The 24,976-nt window shown below is 35.9% G+C and overlaps 1 protein-coding gene across 2 annotated transcripts in view; it reads left to right on the forward strand.

The window, feature by feature from the left end:
* MIGA1 (mitoguardin 1) overlaps positions 1–24,976 on the forward strand; it is a 77,400-nt gene that overhangs the window by 49,195 nt on the left and 3,229 nt on the right. Inside the window, exons 8-15 of one of the 2 annotated variants that reach the window (XM_069478109.1) lie at positions 7,703–7,803; positions 15,767–15,885; positions 16,143–16,215; positions 16,899–16,985; positions 18,693–18,791; positions 20,843–20,977; positions 22,653–22,706; positions 23,727–23,729. In XM_069478109.1, coding sequence (XP_069334210.1) covers positions 7,703–7,803; positions 15,767–15,885; positions 16,143–16,215; positions 16,899–16,985; positions 18,693–18,791; positions 20,843–20,977; positions 22,653–22,706; positions 23,727–23,729 — 671 coding nt within the window. The remainder of the gene's footprint in view (positions 1–7,702; positions 7,804–15,766; positions 15,886–16,142; positions 16,216–16,898; positions 16,986–18,692; positions 18,792–20,842; positions 20,978–22,652; positions 22,707–23,726; positions 23,730–24,976) is intronic. The other variant, XM_069478108.1, reaches the window with a different exon arrangement.

The following is a 24,976-nucleotide window of genomic DNA, read 5'->3' on the forward strand; positions in this document are numbered from 1 at the left end:
CAACTGTGTTCTTTCTCTCAAAATTATACTTTAGCATTTTTAAAAAAATCAGAAAAAAAATCATCCACAGTATGGATGGGCAGATAGTTGTACAAAATGTGCAAAGAATAACAATACTTTATTAGATTCTTGATTGTTTAAACAAATTATAGTAGACTCTGGAAAATAGCTCACCTTGTTGGCAGCAAGAGCTTTTCCATTTTTAATAAAAACATAAAAGGACAAGGTTCCAAATCATGTTTAAACTGCTGAAAATCACCTGGGGAATAGCTGCTGACATAAAAGTCAGATGACATTGAGACATTTGGCAGGCAGCTTCTTCTTGCTGGTGTTATAAAATCTACAGTGGACAGCCTGGATTTTAAAGCAAGAATGGCATCTTTGGAATCTTCACTAGAACCTGCTGAGGTTAAAATAGACCCAATGTTTTCTAAGTGACAAAAAATAGAACGTGCGTAGGGATGGCAAAAGTGAGACGCAGAAAACCCACTTGGATTGGTCTAGGGAAATAGATGCAGGCCTCAAGTCCCAAGTTCCAGGGGCTGAAGTGTCTTCGAGTTTTCTTTTTTTTTAAACTTTTAAAGCAAATCTTGCTTTGGAAAAACTTAAGTAATATGTGAATTATGAGATTGTGAAAGAAGGGGGAAGGCTTGAATCCAGTCAGATTTTTGGCCTAAAATATGTGACAATTTAGTTAAAATTAAGCACCGTAGTTTCAGTGTTCTTCCAAAGAAGAACGTCGTTTATGTCTATGCATGAATGTTGTAAAAGTTTTGGGTGATTAAGACAGGTAAAAACATGTTTTTAAAATTTTATATTTACTTATTTTAAAAGGTTACAAGAAATTAAAAAGCTACTCCGCGAGAGTTAGTGTGATAATTTATAGGATATTTTTCTCTTCTCTTTTTCTTTTTTTTTTGTTAAGTTGTTGCTCTGAGTCAGCATCCAATATATATGGGGTGTTTTTAATGTACAATCAACCAGTTTATGGGAAGCTTTCTTTTAGGCACTACTTAGGCTAATTATCATTCATTAAGGGTTGTAAACTGCATATTTCAGGTATATAAGATAATATTATAATTTTAGTTAATTTAGGGCTGGGTATTAGAAATATAAAAAATTTAAAAGGGCTCTAAAAACAAATTAAAGTTATATTGCAGGCAAAATGGCCCAGAGGAAATATATAACAGGCTCTCTCAACTAGAGATTGAATAGATATTTAGGTGTTTATAATGTGTTCAGTGCTCTCCTGAGGACTGTAGGAACCATCAGAAAAAAGGAAGAAAGAAAAGGAAAGAAGAAATGAGAAAGTCCCTCTACTCAAGCTGCTTCAGTCCAGCTAAACAGAAAGGTTATATATTTAGGCAATAGTTAATAAAAATATAGTTTATTAAATGGTACGCATTTATCTTTTGAGTAATAACGTGAATAGCTATTTATTAAATGCTTACTTTACATATATTAACTCATTTAATTCTCACATGGCCTTATGAGGTTGATTTCATTCCCATTTTACAACTGAGGAGCAGAAAAGATAAACTTACTCAAGGTTACACAGCTATTATAATAAATAGCAGAGTCAGTATTGGAATCCAAGCCATCTGGCTCCAGAACCCATGATTTTAACAGCTTCGCTATACTGCCTTTCATAGAAGCAGCAAATTTGATAATTTTGGGAGAAAGCTTATGGAGTAATACTTGAGCTGAGTGTTAAAAAAAAAAAATGTGTGTTCCTGAGTAGCATGGGGCAGGGCAGCTGAATAGTAGTTTATATGTAGGGAAGATACGGAGGAGCCAGAGGCTTGAGTAAAGAATGCATTCGACAATGATAATAATCGTGAAAATGATTTTGCACCATGTACCAAGTACTGTGCCTCCACAGATCGTTCATTTAATCCTTACAACAACTCTGTGAAATCAATATTATTATCTTTAGTATATCTGGATAGTAAGTAGCAAGTCTTAGGGTCGTGAGCAAAATGCTGGCTGGCTGACTCCAAAGCCCTGGCCTTTACCCATTGCATTACTGTATGAGAAGTGGGAGTGTGGTGGACATATCCTCAGCTAGAACTGAGAGGTTTGTTTGTTTTAGTAATTACTGGAAAATAACATTGGATAGGTAGGATGGTCAGAGATTATGGAAGGCTTTGAAAAACCAGATGAGGAGCCATTGAAAGCCAGAACAGTAGCCATTAGATTAGAAAATGGCCTTTTTTTCTAGTTACAATAAAACATTCATTGTATATAATTAGGCTATTCTCATATACTGATTACGTATGTTAAATATAATAGCATAGTCTGTGAAAGCATCTAGAATGCCTGGACACATAGTAGTCACTCAAAAAATGTAAGTTGAAGCCAGGCACAGTGGCTCACCCCTATAATCCCAGCACTTTGGGAGGTCAAGGTGGGAGGCTCCTCAAGGCCAGGAGTTTGAGACTACTCTTGGCAAGATGAGACCCTGTCTCTAAAAAAAATTAACTGGGCATGGTGGTACATGCCTATAGTCTTAGCTACTTGACAGGCTGAGGTGGGATGATCACTTGAGCCCAGGAGTTTAAGGTTGCATTGAGATATGATCGAGCCATTGCACTCCAGCCTGGGCAACAAAGTGAGACCCCCATCTCTTAAAAAAAAAAAAAAGTAAGTTGAATCTTCTAAAGAACTTGTAATCTCTTTGTACTGCAGATATGAAAAAGGAATGCTTTAACAACACTGTCCAAGAGAAATATAGTGTGAGCCACAAATGTAATTTTAAGATTTCTAATAGCCACATTGAAAGCTAAAAAGAAACAGGTACAATTAATTTTAATAATGTATTTTCTCAAACCTATTAACAGTATGTATTAGTGAGATATTTTATATTTTTTGGTAGTAAGTCTCTGAAAGCCGTTGTGTATTTTATACTTATAGCACATCTCATTTCATGTGTTAATAGACACATGTAGCTAATAGTTACTGTGTTGGACACCAGGACTCCATAGTTTTATAGCATGGAACCTGGTATCCTGAGTTGGAATCCTGCCATTGTATTTCTTAACTGTGTAAATATGGAGCAGTTACTTAACCTCTCTATGCCTGAGCTTCCTGATACATAAAATGAGAAAACTAACACCTCAAAGGGTATGGGAATTAAATAAGATAATATATGTAAAGCATGTAACTTGGTATCTGGTAAATAGTGCAAAATAAATGTGTATTTTAATGAATTCCATCACACTTTTATTATTAAATAGCACACATCTCTTAGTTTCCATGTCTTCTCCTTCCTGAAAGAATTTGATTATCCCCACCTAAACATTCTCACTTAAAATTCTAAACCAATCACTAACCAGCAAAGAATGATCGATGAGGTAGGAGGAAAAAGGTTACGAGTGGGGCCCATGTGCAGTGGCTCACGCCTGTAAGCCTAGCACTCTGGGAGGCCAAGGTCGGAAGATCTCTTGAGCTCAGGAATCTGAGACTAGCCTGAGCAAGAAAGACCCCAGTCTCTACAAAAAATAGAAAAATTAGCCAGGTGTGGTGGTGCACACCTGTAGTCTCCACTATTTGGGAGACTGAGGCAGGAGGATTGCTTGAGTCTAGGAATTTGAGGTTGCAGTGAACTATGATGATGCCACTGTACTCTACCTGTGGTGACAGAGCAAGACTCTATCTCAAAAAAAAAAAAAAGGTTGTGAGTGGTATTTGTTTGGCATTTGTGCACTACTCCTACTGTTGGTATTCCCTACTGGGTGCAGATAAATTATTTTCAATTTGCTATTATATGTAACATATCACGTCTTTTGACTTTTGAACCTAGCATCATTATAGGTGCTTCCTCAACAAGGGAATAAAATTCATGTCTAATAATATAATAATTTACAGCTTCATTGTCAACACTGAAATACAGAATGCATTTATTGTCTTGCCCCTCCTCCCCTCCTTGGAAGCTCTGATTGAAACTTTTCTATTCTCAGCCCTTTGGGGCCAAAACATATAGCCAGTATTGGGGTTTTTTCTTTGCTTCTTAACCCCTTACAGAAAAGTGCACAAAACAAAATATATAGTGATTTATCACATATTCCTGTGTAATTGTCATGTAGATCAAAACATACACTATTGCCAACTCCACAGATCTCCTTTTACCCCCTCCCATTCAATACCCCTCTCACTCATCCCCAGAGCTAACCACTGTCCTGATGCTCATGCTAATTATTATAGTACTTTGTAGCATTTCTTTATAGTTTTACCAACTAAATGTGTAGCCCTGATCACTGTAGGTTCGTTTTGACTGTTTTTGAATTTTGTATGAATGAAATAATGAATATAATTCTTTTTTTTTTTTGAAACAGAGTCTCGCTCTGTTGCCCAGGCTAGTGAGTGCCATGGCGTCAGCCTAGTTCACAGCAACCTCAAACTCCTGGGCTCAAGCAATCCTCCTGCCTCAGCCTTCCGAGTAGCTGGGACTACAGGCATGTGCCACCATGCCCAGCTAATTTTTTCTATATATTTTTAGTTGTCCAGCTAATTTCTTTCTATTTTTAGTAGAGACGGGGTCTCGCTCGTGCTCAGGCTGGTCTCGAACTCCTGAGCTCAAATGATCCTCCAGCCTCGGCCTCCCAGAGTGCTAGGATTACAGGCGTGAGCCACCACGCCTGGCCATGAATATAATTCTTTGTTCAACATATTTCGAGATTCATCCATGTTCTTACATGTAGCAGGAATTCATTCATTTTCACTGTTTTATGGTGTTTCATTATATGAATATACTACAGTTTATATATTCTGTGGTAGATGGATAGTTGTTTGTTTTTTTTTTTCCAGTTTGGAGCTATTATAAACAATATTGTTATGAACATTCTTATGAATGTAAGGTTGCATTTTTGTAAAATACACCCAAAAGTAGAATTGCTAGATCATAGGGAATGCAATCTTGAACTTTCCTAGATAATGCCAAACTTTCCAAAGTGGTTCTACCAGTTGTTTCCACTAGTGGTGTGTGAGAATTTCCACTGCTATACATCCTTGACAAAAAAATTGTCATTTTTCCCCCCTAATTTTAGTCCTCTTGTAGATGTGTAATGATATCTCATTGTGGTTTTAGCATTTTTTTCCTGCTAAGAAAAATTCAGTAAGAAATATCTGAAAATATTAAGTTAGATGAAGCCTTTGGTTTTTAATTTTTCATCCTGTCGCTGTCTTTCAATACCACAATCTAGAGTTGATGATACTTTTTAGAAAGAGTATTTTAAATTTTAATTGGATGCATGAAAGCAGTTATTTGGGATGTTGCCCAAGATTCTTTCTTTATACTTTTTATTGGCTTATCTAAAAAACAGATGTATTATTTCTCTTCATAACTATTAATATGCCATTCCAGGAATCATAACAATTACTGAAGTAAGAGGTATGGTCTGTGGTTTATGGACTTGGATTTAATGACTAAATCTTTCTAGTTCCTCTGGAATTGAGCCATTTTTTTTTTGTTAGATTTTTTTTAAAAATAAAGTACAACATAGTAACTGATCTGATGACATTGAGTAGCTGGTTACTGTTGACTGAAGTAAAACAGACTTTAATAGCTTATGGGTAATGTCTGAAAGGTAAAGTGACACAAGATAAATGTCTGTGTTCCACTGTGAAAATAGCAAAAGGCAATGGGAACCAAGAGTTAATTGACTCGTAAATTTAATCCTACTTTAATAATACTTTGGTATTATGAAAATTGTACTGTGATTTCTTTTTGTACAGTAATACTAAGAATGGAAAATAATTAAGATGATAAAGGTTTGAAGGTTGTAAGTGCTGATTAAATTTTGTAAATAAGCTCAAAGTATATGTGTGTGTTTTATAATCTTATATACCCTGAAAAGAGAATTATGGGCATTTTTCTGGATAATTGAGTATCCAAAACCTCCAGTTTTTACATGATTTATAAGTATAAAACAATTATCTTGTTTTATTCTCTAGTCTGATAGAAAAATATAAATTTCTAAAATATTTTTAAAATAGAATAATTTAACCTGAGATTTCTTTTTTGGGGGGGGACAGAGTCTTGCTCTGTCACCCAGGCTAGAGTGCAGTGGCATCATCATAGCTCACTGCAACTTCTAACTCCTGGGCTCAAGCAACCCTCCTGCCTCAGTCTCCCCAGTAGCTGGGAGTACAGGCGCATGCTAATTTTTTCCATTTTTAGTGGAGACAGGGTCTCACTTTTGCTCACACTGGTCTTGAACTCCTGGCCTCAAGCAATCCTTCCCCCTCAGCCTCCCAGAGTGCTAGGATTACAGGCATTAGCCATGTAGCCTGGCCTAACCTCAGATTTTGTCCTATAAGTACTCGTGTAATAGTAGGAGGATTTTTTAAGCTAAAAAGTTTTAGGTACTTTAAAAGGATTGATGCAGATTTCATCTGAAGACAATTATAATTTAAATTTGGAAGGTAAATACTTAAAATGTAAAATCTGGTCCCACCAAACATAAAGTAGGAAAAAAATATGCTACATGTATAGAATGAACCTTGTACCAATTGTGGCTTATTCTCTCTTCTGCTTGGCTTAGAGCTTGGAATATAATTTTTTGTACAACTTTTGAGTTTAAACTAAATTAATGGTTTGGATTAAAAAAAAACTCCACACTTCCTGTATAGAGTCACAAATTGTATTTTCTGATACTTAGGAGTTTTAAACAGAACTTGAAAAATTTCTGGTAAAGGTAATGAATTTTATTTTGGGAAAAATGATGGAATGGAAATTTGAATGAATGAAAACCAAGGAGATTTCTGGTTTCTTTTAAAGAAGATAAAGTGTCTGACAAATTTAGCAGGTTGAGAATCAAAATAAGAAAAATCTGTATATATTTTATTCTATGCTTTTTCATATTTGTGAGAAATTTTGAAGTATATCACTTGTTTGCTACAATGTAGTTACATATGTGGGCAAGTAAAGTATTTATTTGAAAATTTAATGTTAACAGATTCCTAATAAGAGTATGCGAGGATATTCACACCCACATTCAGAATGCTGTTTAGTGCTAATAGGCAGCCTGTCTTGGTATGGCCAGATTAACCATTTCCAAACAATTTAATTTTTACAGCCCTTTAAAATTATTGGGGCAGTTATATTTGACCCAAGTAAGCAGAGTAAACATTAGTGACCTAGATCTGATCTTTTTTTTGGCTGTTTCGTCTTTTGAAGTAGGCCTTAAAGCCTGAAAAACTCACAGATTTCTTCTTGAATTGTTTTAATTGATCAGCTTATCACAAGTGACTGGCCAAACAATATTCCATGTTAATAATTCAGTTGATTTGAATGAACCTATCAGTTCTCCTAATTTGGGCAAGACCACTTGCAAATAACTGCTCTGTTTTAAACTAGCTTTGGTATATACTGATTTTACTTTGTATAGTAAGATAATCCAACTTTGGTTATTGCATACTTAAAAGCCCTTTTAAACCAAAATTAAGCTTAATCCCTTTTAAATTAAAAATGAATGTCTGCTTTATAGCACTTTCTTCTCTGCTCGGCAGTGTTTCAGAATCAGTTAAACAAGGGATACTTTTGAGAGTCTCGTCAGATTATATCCCATTGATTTGTTTGTTTTCCTTCAGATCCTGGTAGGCTAAGTAAAGACTAGGGGGGAAAAAAACCAAGCTATAGAATGTGAAATATGGCAGTGACTAAGAATATCACTTCCTGAGCTTTTTACCTTTTATCTTTAAGATAAAGATACAGATATTACCGTGAAGGGGAACGTGGATGACTTTGGCCTGCGAGACACCTTAAGCGTCGCATCAACAGATTCCTTTGCTTCAGCGGCAGAGGTAGGACATGTATGTTCCTAATGAGGATTGCTCTTTCTTTTTCGGCTGGAGAGAACAGTTCTGCCTTTGCACTATAATTCAGTTCAGTCACCATGTATTTGGCATCTGCATGTGGTAGATACTAGGATACAAAGATGTATATAACATGAAAATAAGCTTTATAGTCCCTGTCAGACATGTAAACACATACTTTAGATGAGTACTTTCATATGCTGTAGATTATGGGTGAGGCACATAATTTAGTATCTTAATGAAAAGCACTTTTTCAACTCATATCAAGAGTTTTTCTTTTTCTTGGCTGGCACCTTCACCCTGGATTTTTTTTTCAAGAATCTTAAAAATATTCAGATTCTTTAGTTCAGAAATCATACTTCTAGATACTTGTTCCAAGGAAGTGATAAGATTCAAAGATTATAAAAATATTCACTGTGGCATTTCAAAAGTAATGAAAGACTGAAAACAGTCTAATGCCAAATTATAATACATCCATAATTTGAAATATTACAGAGCCATAAACATGTTTACAGTAATTTTTAATGACATGGGAACATATGTTAAGTGAAAAGAGGAGTATGTAAAGTTTTATATAGAGTGTATGATTATAACTTTGTATTATAAAAAGAAAACAAAAAAGATGTGTGTGGTATATAAATATATAGGAAGAGGAAAAAAGGCTAGCTATAAATACACTAGTGTGTAAACAGTGATGATCACTGAATTATGAATCTGTGGGTAATTTATTTTTCTACTGAGATTTAAATTTTGTACCAAAAGAGACTGCTTCAAAGAAGTCATCTTTTTATTTTTTTTTCTACTTAAAACAGCTTTAAAAATCACATATGGCCAATTTTGTCTCAGAGTATTTGCATTGTATGGTCGATTTTGGATATTAGATGCTGTCTGTTTCATTAAATAGTATTACACATCTGTAACTGATGTGTGAATTTAATCTTTAGTGTGGAAAGCTTTAGATATTCCAATACTTATACCATAAAGCTTGATTTTGCCTTTTTTTTTAAAGCAATACTGATCCATAATCTCTTTAATCCTTTTACCATTTTTCTGTATGTATATATCTTAGCCATCACTTTCTGTATCATCTCCTGAATTGTTTATATTTTAAAAAATTTTTTGCAGTTATAAATTTCAAGAGAATGCATCTACTTGTTCTGTGGGAAAGCTGTTTCCTCTTCCTTTTACTGTTCAATACATGTTTATCTTTCTGTTCTGTAGATACTAAGTCCTAGATGGTTTGTTTGTAAGGAGAAAAATTGCTATTCACTTTGCATTCTTTTCCAGTGTGAGGAACAATATACCCAATTGCTCTAAAGTTTCTTTCTAGCCGGATGTGATGGCTCACGCCTGTAATCCCAGTACTATAGGAGGCTGAGGCGGGAAGATAGGTTGAGCCCAGGAGTTCGAGGCTGCAGTGAGCTATGATTGTGACACTGCATTCCAGTCTGAGTGACAGAGCAAGACTTTGTCTCTTAAAAAATAAATAAATAAAATTTAATTTAAAAAATAATTCTCTTTCTATTAATAATATGCAACTTTAAAAAGTACTTTGCCAGCTAGGTGCTGTGTCTCACACCTATAATCCCAGCAACTCAGGAGGCTGAGGTAGGAGGATTGCTTGAGGCCAAGAGTTTGAGACCAGCCCAGACAACATATCAAGACCCCATCTCTAAAAAAGAAAAAAAAAATGAAACAAATTAGCCAGGCACAGTGGTGCATGCCTGTAAGTCCCAGTTATTTGGTAGGCTGAGGCAGAAGGATCTCTTGAGTCCAGGAGTTAAAGCATGCAGTAAGCTATGATCACATCACTACATTCCCACCTGGGTGACAGAGTGAGACCTCATCTCTAAAAAGAAAAAAAAAATTTGCCAAGTGTTTATTGTACTCACTTTAAATTTGTTGTTTAATAAGGTTTAATAAGAATTTTAAAATCCTCATGGAAAACAAAATGTATGAATATACATTAAAAGGATTCAATATCTAAGAAACATCCTTAGGAAAGCTTCTAGGGTATGAAAGTATGACCTCATAATGTGAATGTTCCAAGGTAAATTCTTTCATGTTATAAGAAATGTTTGTTAGATTATTTTTAACTGCATTTATTGTATGCCAAGGACTTAAATTAGGGAAAACTATTTTAATGAAGAAAGTTATTAAGATAGTAAGATCAGAACTCTTTGGGAAGTTAACAGTTTTTGATTATTTGAAAACTTTTTTCAGAATTGCCAGAAAGATTTCTAGCCTGTTTAGATAAAAACAATTCCTGGCATAGGCTTTTCTCTAAGCTAGGTCAATCATTTGTTAAAGTGATTAACAAGATTTTCCTCTATGAGCCTTGCCAAACGTTAGTTTGGAACCACAGCTGAAAAAATCTTTTTTAAAAATATAATAGGTTTATTGAGATATAATTCACTGCTATAAAATTCACCCTTTTAAGGTATATAGTTCAGTAGTTTTTAGTATATTCAGAGAGTTGTGCAGCCAGCACTACTTTCTAATTCCAGAACATTTTTACTACCTCCAAAATAAATCTCTACCCAGAGTAGTCACTCTTCAAACCGCCTGCCCTTCAGCACTTGGCAGCTAATAATCTACTTTCTCACTCTGTGGATTTACCTTATTCTAGACATTGCACATGAATGGAATCATACAGTGTGATATGTTGTGTTTGGCCTTCTTTCACTTAGCATAATGTTTTCTTTCAAGTTCTGAAAAGTCTTTTAATGTCAGGATGCCATTGCATTGTACTTCTAACTCTTCCATCTGTTAAAGAGATTGTCATTTAATGGGTAGAAACTAATAGTGCAGAGAGAGCAATTTTCAGCTGTAAATTCCATTTTTCTTAGAGTTACCACTCTGCAACACGTATATATGTTTAACATATAAGTTATAGGCTTTTCTTTAAAGAGAAAATTTTATTTTTTATAATTCAGGTATCTCTGCTTGTATTCTAAATGGAAGCTTGGAAAGCTTTTGCTATGTCCATCTCTCTGACTTGACAGCACTTGTTTCTAGCAATCCAAAAAATACACTAATAAAAATATATAAAAGGACAAAGATAAATATTTAGGAAAATCATAATCTGGAAAGAAAGAGCTATATCTGTCATTTAAAATTTTTCTTTTGTGAAAGTAGGAAGGCTTGACTGAAGCTGGAAAATCTCCCAAGATAACTCACATGGATGGCAAATTATTGCTACCTATTTGGCAGAAGACCTAAGTTTCTCGCCACATTGACGTTCCTACAGGACTGTTTGAATATTTTCACAACATGGCACCTAGCTTCCCCCAGAGGCAGTGATCCAAGAGAGAGCTGGGTGGAAGTGATGACTGTTATGACCTATCCTCAGAAATTGCACACCATCACTTCTGCGATATGGTATTGGTTACACCAGTTATTCAGTGTGGGGTGGGATGTGAGCAACCAGGATGAGATCATCACTGAGGACCAATTTGGTGGGTAGCTATTATAGGTTTATTCCCTTTTTAAATTTCTTTTCTGCTTTCTCTTAGGGGATACTGATAGGTAATAGCCTGCTTTCTTTAACTGTCAGTCCTATTTACAGTTTTAGGTGATTGATTTGCAAGGAAAATGTAAACATGTAAAAAATGGTCCATATTAAAATGGAACTTAGCCTGTTTCATAATCCCACTTATAATTGATTTGAGGCTTCAGACATGTTGTTTGTGGTCATTCAGAGGCCCTGGTCTGGAAAATGGATTAAGGCTTTTAAAAAATATTCACATTCAGCAAAGTCATCAGATGCCAAGGAAGATAAGGCCCAGTCCCTCTTGTACCTCATGGATGGCAAGAGAAATAATTTAGGATGTTTGAAATCCTTAGCTAATCCCAAAACATTGTTTTCACTGGTTGTTTATCTGTAGGATTTATCTATTTTATTGGTTTTTATTGTTGCTATTGTTACTGACTTCTTTGATTTCTTCTATGGTCATTTTTATGGTACTTGTGAAATATTGGAGGTAACTAATAAGGCAGGATGATGCCTTGGTGTAAATTAATATAGTATCATTTTTCTCTTTGGAAATATTAAAATATGTCCTTTATTTGAAATGTGTCCTTTTGGAGGAAGAATAATTTAAGAACATAGGACATTTCGCTATGCAAAAAAAAGGACTTCTTTTTCATGGCAAATTACACGTTTCCATAGCTGGGATTAAACCGTATCATTGACCTCTGCTTCTGAAGTAACATTTCAGCTCTAGTTAAGTTAATCTTTTTCTGAAACCTTTTTAAAAGAGTTTTTGGGATTTTGTGAAAAAATTCTTCCTATAAAATGTATTCTAAAATGAGAATTTAAACCAGTATTTTAGTGAGTTGATTTTTGCTTTAAAAAATTTAAGATTAATGATTTAAATAAATGTTTATGAGTTGTCATTGTCTCTTAAGAACAGTTGATGATAATTTTAGCTAGTATCAAATCTTCAATATGATATATTTTCACAGCTGCAAGCCTATTTTAGGAGGCTTATTTAAACGATCACGTCAGCCGAACTAACAAATAAGCAAGGAAGACCAATAAATCAAGACTTAACTCTCGAATCTCTCATTGTTGGATTTGTTCACTTATTAGTATAAATTATTTTATGTGGAGAATTTAATTGGCACCCAGTTTCCTTCTTGAAGTTTTTCTCTATTAGTAGGTGTACAAGGATCCTATTTGTTTTAACAGTGCTACAAAACTTCAAAACTATTTGGAACCTAAAGAATTTCCATTTTAAGTTATTTTTTAAAAGCTGTTAATTTTTTTTTTTTTTTTAACCTCAAAAAGACTTTGCCGTTGGTGTTACATTCGTTCCTGAAATGTGAGGGAAAATGTTGCTGAAAGCAGAGAATATATAATGTTAGATATTTTCACCTTCATATACCTTTTTTCCCCCTCTGGTCTAATAGACATATTTATATTATCTTAAATATTGCTGACACTGAAACTTCTTATTCTTTGGCTGTTTGGATAAGGCCAATAGAGAGGGTATAATTTGGTGCTTCAGAGTATAAGTTCTGGAATAATATGTCTGGGTTTAAATCTTGCCATTTAGTTTTGGGACTTGGGGCAAGTTCCTGCTAATTTAATCTGTTTCTTCATCTATAAAATCTGAATAATGATAGTACCTGTTTTATATGTTGTCGTTGAAAGGATTAAATGAGATAATCAAGGTAAAGCATTAAGCACAGTGCTGGCTGACGTGAAGTGCCAAAACTAAAGCCTGGAGAAGTACTTCTGGAATAGTGGAGTAAAGATGTCCAAAAATCTCCTCCACAAAAGCAGCGAGAACACTGGCAAAAATTGTCAAAAATCAAAATTTTTAGAACTCTGAAAATTGACAAAAGACTTACAGAAATATTTGAGAAAAATGGCTGAATCTCCATAAGAGCAGTGAACTTGGTGGATTTTTAATTTGCTCTATTCCTATCTCCCTCTTCATAGTAATCTTGAAAAACAAGTCTTGCACCTGTTTCACAGTTTGCTGTGAAAACCAGCAGCCTGGCATCCACTGGAAGGAACTTAATGGCTTTGGTGCTTCCCAAAAGGCCCAATCCTAGAGAATTGTCACTATTTGACCTGTATAGCAACTCCCTGCAAAGCTCTGTTGTATGATCTGACTTAGAGCTCACTCTGTGTACAAAGTCCTATCCCTAGCGCCTTTGTTGAAAACAGTCAGTGGCAGTTGTTTACCATTTCAGCTGCCTGAGGTGGCAATACCAGTTGGGGCTAAACAGAGGCTGACCAAAAAACTCAAAAGGAAAAACTGGGCAAGGAAATAAATGTTCAAAGGAGACTTTGAAAAGTACCAACGTATTTTCAGGATCTAGAAGGTCATATGCATATACAGGGCTATGCACATGCCTAGGAATAACCTTTGAAGTCCCTAATCTCACTTCTGGCTGACCTTGATGTTCAGTGCAAGCAGGAAGTGAAGGTTAAGGCAAAGAAAAAATCGACTAATTGGACTTTATTAAAAGTAAAAACTTTTGTGCTTCAAAGAACACCAACAAGAAAGTGAAAAGATAGCAGAATGGAAGAAAATATTTGTAAAGCATATAACTGATAAAGGGCTTGTATTTAGAATATATAAAGAACTCTTCCTAGCACTCTGGGAGGCCGAGGCGGGTGGATCGCTCAAGGTCAGGAGTTCGAGACCAGCCTGAGCAAGAGCGAGACCCCGTCTCTACTAAAAATAGAAAGAAATTATCTGGCCAACTAAAATATACATAGAAAAAATTAGCCGGGCGTGGTGGCGCATGCCTGTAGTCCCAGCTACTCGGGAGGCTGAGGCAGTAGGATTGCTTAAGCCCAGGAGTTTGAGGTTGCTGTGAGCTAGGCTGACGCCACGGCACTCACTCTAGCCAGGGCAACAAAGCGACACTCTGTCTCAAAAAAAAAAAAAAAAAAACCAAAAAAAAAAAAAATAAAGAACTCTTACTACTCAACAGTAAATGGACAAATAATCCACTTTAAAATGAGCAAAGGATTTGGATAGACATTTTTACAAAGAAGATATATAAATAGCCAACAGGCCGAAGAAAAAATACTCAACATCATTGGTCATTTGGGAATGCAAACCACTTCACATCCACTAGAGTGGCTTAATCAAAAAGATGGACAATAACTTGTTATCGAGGATGTGGAGGAATTTGAATCTTCATACATTGCTGGTGGTAATGGAAAATGGGTAGCCACTTTGCAACACAGTTTGGTAGTACCTCAAAAAGTAAAATACAGAGTTACCGTCTGACCCTTCCATTCCTGAGTATATATTAAGAGAATTAAAAACATATCTACACAAAACTTGTACACACTATTAGCCTTTTTAGACAAATGTTCATAGCAGCCTTATTCATGATAGCCAAAAAGTGGAAACAACCCAAATGTCCATCAGTTTGTAAGGAATGGATAAACAAAATGTGGTATATCTATACAATGGAATTTTATTCAGCTGTAAAAGATGAACCTTGAAAACATTACACTAAGCAAAAGAAGCCAAATACAAAAGACCACATATTGTTTGATTCCATTTACGTGAATTTCCATAGTAGGAGACTCCATAAAGAATGCAAGCAGATTAATGGTTTCCAGGGACTAGGGCGAAGAGGGAGTTAGGAGTGACTACTGACGGGCAAGGGGGTTTCTTGTTGGTGTCATAAAAATGTTCTGGAATTAGAAAGTGGTGCTGGTTGCACAACTCTGAATATAATAAAAATAACTGTATTGTGTGCTCTAAGAGGGTGAATTTTATGGTATGTGAATTATATCTCAAAACTATTATTTTTTAAAAAACAAAAGCCAAAAAGTACAGTGTGTTATTAAGTGGATCACCTGGTATTGAAAAACAAAATCACTCCATAAGTTTTTTGCTGTGTGTTTTGTTTTGTTTTTGCTTAGCTCGCTACTCTACAGTGTTTACAACTGTTGCTTTTTAATGAACTGTCAGAAGACTGGAATTCCATGTGTAGAGTTGTTATGCGAACCAGAAGCACATGAATGTTTTTCAGTTATAATCAAAGCTACATATAAGAAAAAAAAACCCTTAGAATAGCCAAAGTGAGCTTATTTCAATTTTTTGTAGAAAGTTTTGCTTCATTTACAATAATGAGTTATACTTTTAAGTACTCTATGATGAAATCTTTTTTTTTAATGCTTCCTTTTCAGTTATTCTCACCAGTGAACTATAAGATAAAGTATTGCTTTTCTGTGCACTCTATGAATTTAATTAGACTTAAAATGAGCTAAGCTTGTTATAAAGTTGTACTCTTTTTAACAACTGAATTTTGAAATAAAGTGAATTCAATAGCTATAAAATGCTATTAAATGGTTTTTATACTTTAATCAAATTTAGTGTATTTTGATGTTAGTGAAATCCCATTTTATTTCTTTTATAGTGTTTCTTCTTATATCAGTATAGTCTGTTTTAATCCACTGTTTCCTTAGCTTGCGGAGCACAGAGAAGTACGGCATACCTACAGCCTGGAGTCTCTTTGTCACTGCCCTTTTTACGAAGAAGCCATGCATTTAGTGGAAGAAGGAAAAATTTACTCAAGAGTACTGAGGTACCATTTGAGTTTTGCTTATGTTTATGAAGAATATGAAGGTGTTAGTATGATATTTATTAAAAATGTTTGTGAGAACAGGGAAAAATATGTTTTTAAGTCCAAGTTAAAAAAAATTTTTTTTACATGTTCTGTCAGTATTAAGAAAACATGTGTTTTATATTAAAGTCCTGAGGTTAAGCCTTGTTTGAGTCCAAATTTGTAGTAGGCTTGACTTGAATGTAGTTTAACAATTGTCTTCCCTGTTTATTACATAGAACTGAAATGTTGGAGTGCCTAGGAGACAGTGATTTTCTTGCCAAACTTCACTGTATTCGACAGGCTTTTCAGGTATTTTTTTTTTTAACTTAAGCGACTTCTCCCAGCCACTCATCCCCACCCTCATGCTAGAGTCCAGTGTATATAAACAAGGACAGCTCCTTGCTTGTTATTATCCTTATTCCCAATGGCAGATATAAAGTCTACCAAGCTTACTTTTCCTCCCTACTACTTCCCTTCGTTTGTGTCCATGTGTCATTGTCCTCTCCCACGGCTTCCCGGGTCCTCCACCACACTTTGTCAAAGCAGGATATTTTGATGCTGCAGGTGTGTAAAAATGGCTACTTAAAATAGAGACTCTCTTTCTTGTTATTGGTTAGTGTGTATTCTAGATTTAATTTGGATCAATTATAAAATCATTGATTTCCTAAAAAGAAATAAGGTCATTTAATAAAATATCTTTGTTTTCTTATGTTTTGGGACTATATAAAATTTATTTTAGACTTTCTAATACTATGATGAAGAGAATTTAAATTCAAATTCATTCCTCTTTAATCCTTTTTTGACTATAGGATTCAAGAGCTCTTTTTATTTTAGTAAATTTGTACTTTCTCTGTGGTCTGTTGAAATAGCACCACATGCAATGCATTCACTGGATTAGGGTTATTTATGTGTAGATGTGCTATAAAGTTGAATGTCCATTCAAATTCATCATAGGTCTCTTTTTTCTTTGTTTGGGGATGAATTTTTTTCAGGTAATTCTTTCAGAAACAGCCAACAGGATATTCCTTGCTGAGAGTGGAAGGAAAATTTTATCAGCTTTAATTGTGAAAGCACGAAAGGTAAACTTGTTGGCAAGGTGTTTATTATTTTTATTGAACTAAATATGAAAATACAGTACATGTTTGATAGAAGAAAAGGTTTTGTGGATAGTTGCAAAGGTTCACATTTTAAAAATAAATAACCCAAAGAGCACTGATTTCTACTTGGGTTGAATTATTTTCTATGTATAATATAAAGTCCACACCATTTTGACTAAGTTGTTTCTCATAAATTATTCCCAGTTTGCCATAAAGTCTATGAATGTCATGGTGAGGATCATCATTAGATCTGTTCCTATAACCAGCACAATTATTACTACTATTAATAATACCTCCCTCAATCCTGTTCAAGAAGCAGGTTACAGGAAATAGTGGAGGTCTCAGAAATCTGGAATGTAAATTGAGCTCCTGTATATCCTTACTCACCTTCATGGTACTGAATGAGGCAGAAGCAATGACAAGAACTTCATTCAGACTTTTAGGAACCACTTTACTTTATGCAAGGTTTGTCCAGATGATGAGAAAATAAAACAAAATAGAGGCCGGGCGCGGTGGCTCACGCCTGTAATCCTAGCACTCTGGGAGGCCGAGGCGGGTGGATCGCTCAAGGTCAGGAGTTCGAGACCAGCCTGAGCAATGAGCGAGACCTCGTCCCTACTAAAAATAGAAAGAAATTATCTGGCCAACTAAAATATATATAGAAAAAAAAAAAAATTAGCTGGGCATGGTGGCACATGCCTGTAGTCCCAGCTACTCGGGAGGCTGAGGCAGTAGGATTGCTTAAGCCCAGGCGTTTGAGGTTGCTGTGAGCTAGGCTGACGCCACGGCACTCACTCTAGCCTGGGCAACAAAGCGACACTCTGTCTCAAAAAAAAAAAAAACGAAAAACAAAATAGGCCTTCAGGGAGCCACTTGCATACCTGGTTTTCAGACCCAACCCCCTTGAACCTCAGTTTCCTCACTTGTATAATAGAATTTTACCAGCCTGAGCAAGAGCGAGACCCCATCTCTACTAAAAATAGAAAGAAATTATATGGACAGCTAAAAATATATATAGAAAAAATTAGCCGGGCATGGTGGTGCATGCCTGTGGTCCCAACTACTCGGGAGGCTGAGACAGGAGGATCCCTTGAGCTCAGGAGTTTGAGGTTGCTGTGAGCTAGGCTGACGCCACGGCACTCACTCTAGCCTGGGCAACAGAGTGAGACTCTGTCTCAAAAAAAAAAAAAAAAAAAGAATTTTATATTGCCCTATTTCAGAGCGTTGCTGTGATTAAATAAATGATAAATGAGAAAGCAACTTAATAAAGTGCTAAGTAAATGTAAAGTGCTGAGTGTATGTAAGTTCATATTAACTACTTGCAGTTCCCAATGTAAATTTTATGTTGCTTTCTCTGCCTTCCCATGGCCTATAAACCCAGTAATTTGAACTAGAGTTCCACCAGAAGGAGCAGAACTGTAATAAAACCATCACATAATGTCTGCTATAACCAACTTTTCATTTTAAGGACTGACCCAAATAGGCATACATATTTGAGTAGTGAGTAGTTTGTACAGATCACTAGCATTCTTAGTCTTGGCTTCTGTAAAATATTGGAACAAAATTGTAGTTCAGTTACTTAATAGAATTAAGATCTGACAAACTTATTTGAAGAGTAACTTATTTACTTGTAGGCTTGAGCCTTGTTATAAAGTTGAGTTTAGAATTAAAATGTGTTTTCTTCTGCAGAATCCAAAGAAGTTTGAAGATGTTTTTGATGAAATGATCTATTTTCTAGAGCAGACTGATCACTGGGATAGTACTGAAATGGAACTTGCTGCTAGAGGGGTAAATTCAAATTTTTTATATTATTTATTCTTTTTAGCTATTTGCACGTAATATTTGTAAGTTGAGGCTACTGTTTCCTTGTCCTTGTTAAATGACAGTAAAGCCAATTGTGTGGTGGTGGGGCAACATCATTCTTCCGACAGGGTCATAAACAATAGCAGCCACACTTTTTATACATTAAGGCAAGAGTTGTAAATAATTTTTTTTAAGAAAAGCCTTCCTTTCTTTCGTTGGCTCCTTGCTTCCCTCCCTCCTTCCCTTCTTTCCTTCCTTCCATCCAAAGGTCAATTGGCAAGGCCCTAGCAGACGAGTAATGGTGGCCTATGCAGGGACAGTTTAGGATGGGACAACAGGGGCAGCTTGGTGGGGCTGGAGGATTGGCTACATACACAGGATGGAACAAGTCAATATACCAAGAAAAATCAGAACCAAATTTTCACTGTCAGAGAAGGAAGGTATAAAAAGCTAGGATTGGAATTGTAGCTGTCACTGTGAATTCATAGCTTATAATATTAATAGGTATAAAATAAATATGGATATAGAGGTTTACGCGTACATAAACATATGTATACTTCTTAGCTCTATTTACTGCTACTGGCAGTAGCAACACCTCAAAGGAGATTATTTCTAGCACACAGATCTTGGCTTCTGCCTACCACTCTCCAGTATAAGGAGCTAGAACTCCTCGGATAAATGGCTGATGTCAGCACTGGGGTGGGAATAGTACAGGAAATGCCTGGAGCATCTTGTTATAATGGAAGTTTAAAGAGTGAATTTACAAGGAGCTTGACAGGCATTCTAGGCAGTGAAAACGGTAGGTGCAAATACCTGGAGACATAATCTTTCCTTCTCTGGTGTTCCCTCACTCGGGAAATGGAATCAGCATGCATCCAGTTCTCCAGGCCAGTGCCCTGGGACTTATCCTGCACCCTCCCTTGTCCCCACTCACTTCATCATATTCATCTCTAAGGTTTGTCCATTTTAACCCCTAAATATCTTTCAATTTCTTCAACTTCTCTCTATTCCTTCCACTTCCATCTTGGCCTGAGTACCTATGGTCTTTTCCCTGGACTACCTCAGTGGTCTCTGTTTCCTGAATCCCTGCCCGTTCCTCCCCTCCCTGCATATGCTCCTTCCCTTCTCCATTCCATTCTCCATGCTGCTGCCAAAATGACCTTTAAAAGATACAAATCTGATCATCCATCTCCTTCTAGCACCACCAGTGCCCTCCGCCACACCAAAGTACTGTGAGCACAAAATCGAAAATCCTTAACATAGGCCATAAATCCCTGCAGGATCTGGGCCTCCCTTGTCTGTAGCCACTCTGCCCTGGGCTTCCACTGCTTTCAGTGATTTCTTCAGTTCAGCACCACTGTGTCTCTTCTTACCTTAAAATGTCTGACAGGCTTTTTCCCCTACCTGGGGTGCCTCACTCTCTGAAAGAAGCCGTCTCTGAAATCTAGCTTAAAAACAGACTCTCCATCATAAGCTCTCATAGCACCATATACTTTTTCCTTTATTGTAAGGAAAGAAATTTTCACAGTTTCTAATTGGATATTTGCAGGATTATTTTGTTGCTGTCTGTTTTCTCCACTGGATGCTAGGCATCTAATTTGCTTACTGTAGAAATCTGAGCATCTGGTGTAGCATGTTGTACAGCACAGTGGGTATGAATGAATGAAAGAGCAAGAGTTTCATGATCTGGTCGGGAAGAGAGGCAGATATACCAGTAACTAAATAACAAAGCAGAATGAGCATTGTGGATGCTATAATAGAATTATGAACAAAAGGACTCTTAGAATAGAGAGGAGGGAGGGATTAATTTCCCTTGATAAGATCTAGGAAGGAGCAGCTGCCATGTATAATTACCAAATTGTAATTTCTGATGGTGAGTTTTCATATTTATTTCTTTTCTTCTTTTTTTTGGTCTTTTTTTTTAATAATCTGATTCAACTAAAAAAAACTCTCTTATAAAATATGAAGCCTTGGCTCAGATTTTATTTCACCTCTATGTTACAATAATTTCTGTTTTAACTCATAATTTAATGCAGGTGAAAAATCTAAATTTTTATGATGTTGTTCTGGATTTTATATTAATGGATTCCTTTGAAGATTTAGAAAACCCACCCACATCCATACAGAATGTAGTAAATAATCGATGGCTAAACTCTTCCTTCAAAGAAACGGTAAGTTATGGTTTACCTTTCTTAGCCATTTCACTGTGATTTTAAAATGATCAGAACTGGGAAGATTAATAAGATTTACATACACACCTGCCTGTGAAGTACCTAGTGTGGAAGCTGAGCTCAGCCTTTGCTATTGGGGTCAGAAGTATTTGGTGTGACACCTTCAGATGAAATTCTCTTTGTTGGCCCCTCAACCAGTCCCAGCCTTGACCTGGAGGACCCAATATTTCTTCAGGTCTCTAAAGAAACTCAGGCTTCGGACTAGTTCAGGCCTAACAAAATATTGCCTATAACTGAAATGGCTGAATGACTAAACTGAAATATAGCAGTTATAGTTTTAAAAAAGTGACTATATATCTTTAATAGGAAAATATGGAGATTCATTTTCTCGAATTCTATCAAAACTTAGGCGAGAAAAAATAGGCATGTGCAAAAATAAAACAAGTTTAAACCATATTCTATATTTTGAATGTTTTCAGTTTCTGCTGTTTTTTTGACTCAAATCTCTGTTTGAAATTTGTTTTTGTTGGGATTTAAGTGTGCACCTGGAAGGAAAGTGGGGTAGATATCATGTTTGATAATGAAGTTTGAATGCCTTTAAAAAAATGTTCCAAATGACAATTTCACAATTATTTTGGAATTCTTGATATTAAATTTTAAAGCATTTTTAATAGATCCACCTTTTCCTGAATTAAATATATTTTAATTATAAAAGGTGCATTTTCTTCATTTCTTTTTTTTTTTTTTAATTCTTCCCTGTGGTCCAAACATGTTATTCATTTCTGTAATCGATTTGGTAAAGTGACCTTCATGAAAGTTGGGTCGTGCCAGAGCAGGGTCAGATTTGTTCAGGATCTGCTGGGTGTTTTTGTCCTGTCAAGGTTATATATCTTAGTTTTTCATTTGAATAAAACTTTTAGCTCTACCCACAAATATTCCAGCGGTACTATCCTTGAAGGAAAAAATATTACTTTGTCTTTATTATTACACATTAGAACATTTATTTGTGTATGTGCATCTATATACACATATTTTCACTTTTTTCTCTTGGGAACAGAACTTAAGAATTCTGAGAATTGAATTGTAATTATCAAGCTCCTTGGTAGCATAGTTCAACCTTTTTCCTTCAGTGGCTTTGTATTTTTTTTTTTTTTTTTTGAAACAGAGTCCTGCTCTGTTGCTCGGGCTAGAGTAAGTGCCGTGGCATCAGCCTAGCTCACAGCAACCTCAAACTCCTGGGCTCAAGCAATCCTCCTGCCTCAGCCTCCCGAGTAGCTGGGACTACAGGCATGTGCCACCATGCCCCGCTAATTTTTTCTATATATTTTCAGTTGTCCATATAATTTCTTTCTATTTTTAGTAGAGACGGGGTCTTGCTCTTGCTCAGGCTGGTCTCGAACTCCTGAGTTCAAAGGATCCGCCCGCCTTGGCCTCCCAAGTGCTAGGATTACAGGCATGAGCCACCGCACCTGGCCAGTGGCTTTGCATTTAATTTTAAAATTTATAAAAATGAAATACCTTTTAAGGAACCTGGACTAGTTTTATTAGTAGTTAATGTTTTAACCTTTTAAGACCCCTTAACTTTGAATTTCTAATAAAAACCACTCTTTTTTAAGTGGAAACATTTATGTAGCTATAAATTTAAATCTTGTTTTTCTCCCCTGCATATATTTAGGCTGTAGCTTCAAGTTGTTGGTCAGTGCTGAAACAGAAAAGGCAACAGATGAAGGTAAAATTTATTATGCCCTGGACTCCTGTATTAAATAATTTGAGGATCCTGTCAAAGAAACCTCTGAGTCAATTCTCATGTGGGGATGGCAGCTGATAAGAGGGACTGTCCCTCAAGCTAGATGAGTGACTTATTGGTAGTGGGTTGGCTTCTTTTTGAATGCCTTCTCCCTCTTCCTTAATATTCTGTGTAGTTCAGTATAGCAAGCATTGAGGCATGCATGGTATTTTAACTGAGTGGGGAAGGGTTTAGGGTAGGAAACAGCTCTGACAGAGTTTTTGTTCTTTGTTTTTTCTCTTAATGATATTAATATTTTTAAAAGCTCTTTAATATGGTAGATTCCACTTCATGAAATCCAACTGAGAAATAAAGATTTGATTCTAATAGCTATTTTATTCAATTCAAGCCCCTACCAAAAACAATATCAAAGTTTATATCCTTCCTCCATGCTCCACACCCTGTAACCCATCTCACCCATATGCTCCTAGTGTTAAAGGGCGTGGACTCTGAGGTGAGACTGCCTGGGTCAAATGCCGCTTACTAGCTATGTGACCTTGGGCAAGTTGCTCTCTGTGCCTCTGTTTCCTCGTCTCTTAAAAAAAAAATACAGAAATAGTATCTACTTCATAGGGTTTTTTGAAGATTCAGCATGAAGTGCTTAGAACAGGGCTTGGCATAGCACATTGTGCAAGTGGGCTATTACTACATTATTATTGTTTATCCAAGGACCTATAGTGTTTTTTCATATCCATATTTTTTAATATGATACTTAGAACTTTGAGACAGTTTTACCAAGTACATGGATTCCTCATAGCATCTTCAGAAAGCACTATTAGAAATAATTCCAGAAGTCCTATATTTGAGTAATTCTTATTTAAAATGATTCTGGAGACCCTATATTTTAAACAAGTTCCCTTAATGATGATTATAAACTCTAATGTTTGAGGACCACTGGTTTAGAACCTGAGAATAGACTTGTAGATTTGGGTTTGATTCTCACACTAGGTAACATGATCCTAGCAAGTTACTAAGGATCACCTGACCTTTAGTTTTCCTATTTGTGAAATGGAGTCAATGCCTACTCTACAGGACTGCTATTAATGTAAGGATGAAAGGAGATAATATCAACAAACTTAATTTAAACAGAAAGGTAAACATAAAAAAGAGTTTAATAAGTGATACTTCCCATAATAAGAATCATATTGTTATTAATATATTTAACTTTATTTCCTACTTCCTAGAATAAAGAATGTGCCTTAGTCTAGACTTCTTTCTGTATCTACAGATACAGATGTCTCACCTCCTGGGGAACTATTTCCTATACCTGGAATGCCAGACTCCCTCTGTACTTAAAGAAATCTTACCTACAGTTGAGCACATTATTCCTAGCTGAAGTATGTCCTTCTACTTCAGTTCATACTAACTTCCCACTTCTCTGAACTCCTGATACACTTTGAGTCTGTATGGGATTTAGAATTTTAATACTTTTTAAAATTTTTATTTATTTTTTAGAGACAGGGTCATGCGCTGTCACCTAGGCTAGAGTACAGTGGTATAATCATAGCTCACTGCAGCCTCAGACTCCTGGGCTCAAGCGATCCTCCTACCTTAGCCTCCCCAGTAGCTGGGACTATAGGTGTGCATCACCAGGCCTGACTATGTTTTTTTTTTAAGAGACAGGGTTTCACTATGTTGTCCAGGCTGGTCTCGAATTCCTTACCTCAAGTGATCTTCCTGCCTCAGCCTCCCGAGTCTCTGGGACTACAGGCATGAGCCACTGCACCCAGCTTAGAATTTTAGTGTATGTAGAACATATCTTAGACTAGAATAACTTCAGTACATCCCTGATAACTTTTTGGCCTTCACTAACTAGCCATGTGTGATTTAGGGCAGGTTATTTAACCCCTCTCAAATATCATTTTTTACATGCATAAAATGATGTTAACATGACATACTTTTGCAGGAATGTTTTAGTAAATTAAATAGAACCTAGCACATTGTCTGGAATATAATGGGTACTTATTAAATGGTAACTGCTGCTATCTTATTTTTAGAAATTTTTTTGTAGAGATGGGTTCTTGCTATGTTGTCCAGGTTGATCTCAAACTCCTGGCCTCAGGCAATCCTCTCACCTCAGCCTCCCAAAGTGCTGGAATTATAGGCATGAGCCACTGTGCCTAGCCATCTTATGTTTTTTAAACTGAGGTTTGGAAGTTTCTCTTGGAGACTGTAGAATAGAAAATAACTCCTCCAAAAGACAGAATTTTAAG

This window comes from Eulemur rufifrons, chromosome 8, assembly GCF_041146395.1.
Source record: "Eulemur rufifrons isolate Redbay chromosome 8, OSU_ERuf_1, whole genome shotgun sequence".
Lineage (NCBI taxonomy): Eukaryota > Metazoa > Chordata > Mammalia > Primates > Lemuridae > Eulemur > Eulemur rufifrons.